The sequence below is a fragment of the Nematolebias whitei genome, chromosome 11 (genome assembly GCF_014905685.2).
Source record: "Nematolebias whitei isolate Nwh7 chromosome 11, NemWhi1, whole genome shotgun sequence".
NCBI lineage: Eukaryota > Metazoa > Chordata > Actinopteri > Cyprinodontiformes > Rivulidae > Nematolebias > Nematolebias whitei.
In genome coordinates, this window is record NC_056508.1 from 1,201,253 (window position 1) to 1,205,009 (window position 3,757).

The 3,757-nt window shown below is 39.5% G+C and overlaps 1 protein-coding gene across 2 annotated transcripts in view; it reads left to right on the forward strand.

Moving 5' to 3' along the window:
* Positions 1-3,530, forward strand: part of LOC119417421 (dnaJ homolog subfamily C member 5) — a 60,516-nt gene extending 56,986 nt beyond the window's left edge. For both annotated transcript variants that reach the window (XM_037684623.1, XM_037684621.1), the window contains exon 5: positions 2,070-3,530. In XM_037684623.1, coding sequence (XP_037540551.1) covers positions 2,070-2,167 — 98 coding nt within the window. In that variant the 3' untranslated portion in view covers positions 2,168-3,530. The remainder of the gene's footprint in view (positions 1-2,069) is intronic.
* Positions 3,531-3,757: the final 227 nt, after the last annotated feature.

The window sequence follows — 3,757 nt, forward strand, 5'->3', positions numbered from 1 at the left end:
CATGAAAAGTATAAACATGAAAAGTATAAACATGAAAAGTATGAGCATGAAAAGTATAAACATGAAAAGTATAAACATGAAAAGTATGAGCATGAAAAGTATAAACATGAAAAGTATGAGCATGAAAAGTATAAACATGAAAAGTATAAACATGAAAAGTATAAACATGAAAAGTATAAACATGAAAAGTATAAACATGAAAAGTATGAGCATGAAAAGTATGAGCATGTTCAGCATCAATACTTAGTTGTTGCTCCTTGTGTCTGGATCACTGGATCACTGGATCACTGCATCAATGCGTCGTGTCATGGAGTGGATCAGTTTGTGTCTCTGCTCAGGTTCTGAGAGTCCAGGTCTCTCTGATCGTGGCCTTCAGCTTTTCTCAATTGTTGTCTCTGCTGTATCACATCTTCCTCTTCACAATACTCCACAGATTTTCTATGGGGTTAAGGTCAGGCCAGTTTGCTGGCCCATTAAGACCAGGGATACCATGGTCTTTAAACCAGGTACTGGTAGCTTTGGCACTGTGTGCAGGTGCCAAGTCCTGTTGGAAAATGAAATGTGCATCTCCATAAAGTTGGTCAGAAGCAGGAAGTCTCTAAAACTTCCTGGTAGATGGCTGTATTGACCTTTGACCTCAGAAAACACAGTGGACCAACACCAGCAGATGACATGGCCCCAAATCATCACTGACAGTGGAAACTTGACACTGGACCTCAAGCAACATGGATTCTGTGCCTCTCCTCTTCCTCCAGACTCTGGGACCTTGATTTACAAATGAAATGCAACATTTACTTTCATCACAGAACAGAACTTTGGACCAGTCAGCAGCGGTCCCAGGCGAGTCACTTCTGATGATGTCTCTTGTTCAAGAGTGGCTTGACACAAGGAATGCAACAGCTGAAACCCTTGTCTTGCATACGTCTGTGCATGGTGGTTCTTGAAGCAATGACTTCAGCTGCTGTCCACTCTTAGTGAATCTCCCCCACACTTTGGAACGGGTTTTGTTTCACCATCCTCTCCAGGGTGAAGTTATTTTGCTTGTACACTTTTTTCTACCACATCATTTCCTTCCCTTCACCTCTCCATTAATGTGCTTGGACACAGAGCTCTATGAACAGCCAGCCTCTTTAGCACTGACCTTCTGTGTCCTGCCCTCCTTGTGCAGGTGTCAGTGGTCGTCTTTTGGACAACTGTCAAGTCAGCAGTCTCCCCCATGATTGTGTAGCTACAGAACTAGACTGAGACCATTTAAAGGCCTTTGCAGGTGTTTTGAGTTAATCAGCTGATCAGAGTGTGACACCAGGTGTCTTCAATATTGAACCTGTTCACAATATTCTACTTTTCTGAGATAATGAATTTGGGGTTTTCATTAGTTGTCAGTTATAATCATCAACATTAAAATAAATAAACATTTGGATCAGTCAGTGTGTAATGAATGAATATAATTTACAAGTTTCACTTTTTGAATGGAATTACTGAAATAAATCAACTTTTTCATGATAATATAATTTTATGACCAGCACCTGTATACTGATCCCACAGAAATGCCACTTTTTAATCATTTTGTGTTCTGGGTTTGAAATAAATTACAGCAAGACATCAGGGTCAAAGCTTCTTAGAAAAGCTCAGTCTTCAGTAAAAGTGGAAGTTTATTCAAGTCTTGCTAGTTATTTTTGGCTTTTTATGTTGCTTCCTGTAAGTTTTTTTAAAAAACTCTTTCAATTAGGAATTATATATATATATATATATATATATATTAATTGCATTGTGGAGCCAAGCTTTTCACCTCCACAGCTACATTTATTACATGTACCTCTGTCCCTAAAGGAGGCAGAAGAATAGCTATTTTCAAGAACAAACCTAATCCAGCTTCCATCAAAGTAAACAGGAAGTGATGCAATGTGCATTACTGAGGACATCCTGTCCCCTGCATCAGTCATCGCTGAAGTAACTTGGCTGTAAACCCAGTGATATCAGATAATATCAGTGGTGTTTCATTGATATTAAAACTCATTTCTTGTATTCTTCAAAAGGTTTTTAATGCGGCAGTGTGTTTTTGTTCTCAGATGGCTGCGATCCAATCGTCATGCAGCCGTCTTCAGCCACAGAAACAACCCAGCTGACCTCTGATGCACACCAAAGCTACAAGACCGACTCATACTAGACACGCACATGTCAGACTCCTTTTTTACAACTCAAAGTGGGAAAGAAAAGGGCAGCAAGAATAAAACTAAGGGAAAGGAAATGGAAACTAAGAAGTGAATAATTGTTTAACCCTGGTCCAGATCAACCCTACAGACCTGACCTGTCTTGTATTAATCAAAAAAGATTCAGAGGTAAAAGTGTTTGTGTCCACTCCCGTCAGGAATGAAGCGACATGTCAGCTGTCGGGACCTGACCAACAGCTTTATCTGGATATGTCGACAGACACGGCTTTTTTCTTCCAAACCTACAGATAGTGAAGCAGAATATTAATGTAGCAGAGATGAAACAAGTTTACACGGAAGGCAATTCATTTTAACAGCTTAATTTTAATCATACAAGTTAGAAAATAAGTTTCAACTCATTAGTTGTACTGATTATGAAACAGATTTCAGTTTGAACCTGTCAGACTGAGCACCAGCACATTCTGAAGACATGTCAAAGCCCTTCGCTCCAAACGAGGCGCCCTTCAGGTGTAGCACAACGCTACGCCATACTTCTAAACTCTCCTCGCTGTTTGACTCTGCCCACTTTTTGTGCATTTTACTTTCTGACTCATTTCGTGTAAAGTTAAAAGCGCTCTCCGTGTCTGTGTGTAGATTTCACTGGAGGACTTTTCTTCCTTCTTTGTCCTGTATTTTCTTTTCATTGTTTCTAGTTTCTGTTGTTTAATGAAGGATTTGATTTCAAAAGTCTTGGTTTTTCCAACAGCAGGTGATTTGTTTGATGTAGATTTTTAACTATCAGTCGTGTCTTTTTGTGCAACAGTGTTCCTCTTTTTGTAGCTTTATGTGACATGAGTAGTTTGGTTGAATAGTTTAATTTGTGTAAAAGCAACATGTCATTGTTCTGATTTGAGAAGTCAGTCATCACATACTCATAGATCATGATAAAGTGCATTAAGGATCAGTTTTTCACTCTTAACTAAGGCTTGCAGAACTTTCAGGGAGTCTGCAGGCTCAGTCTGAGAAACTCATTGAATGGATTCAACCCAGTTTGATTAGTTCTGTCTGGACAATCAGGACACTTCCACCTTTCACATCAGCTACAGAGTGATGGACATCTGGAGAACATGGCCAGGTGTAAATAAGTGTTGCAGCATTATTTATTTGATTTTTTATGTTAGCTTGGTATTGTGAAGGGGATGTATACAATTTTAGATGTGAACCATGTAGACAGTGATGACTACGCAGTAGCAGCTAGAGACAGCTGGAGGATTTCTGTTTTTAGCATGAACTGATTTTTGTTTCTGTCGAGCAGATATGAGTAGATAAATTATGTGTCCCATGTACTGTTGTAAAATTAAACGGTGCTTTTGCTTCAAACTTCTGCTTTTCAGTTTTTTTATTGAGGGAAAAATATGACACCAAATGATGTTAACCTCTTCACCATGGAGTTATCCAGCTGAGTTTCTCTTTGACAACATTTCATCATTGCATCAGTGTAGCTTCCACAGGATGGCACACTCTGGTGGTCCGTTGTGGTGAAGAGGGACTTGATTAAATACAAAGCTGTCTGTTTACCAGTCGGTCTACGTCCCCGACCTCACCTG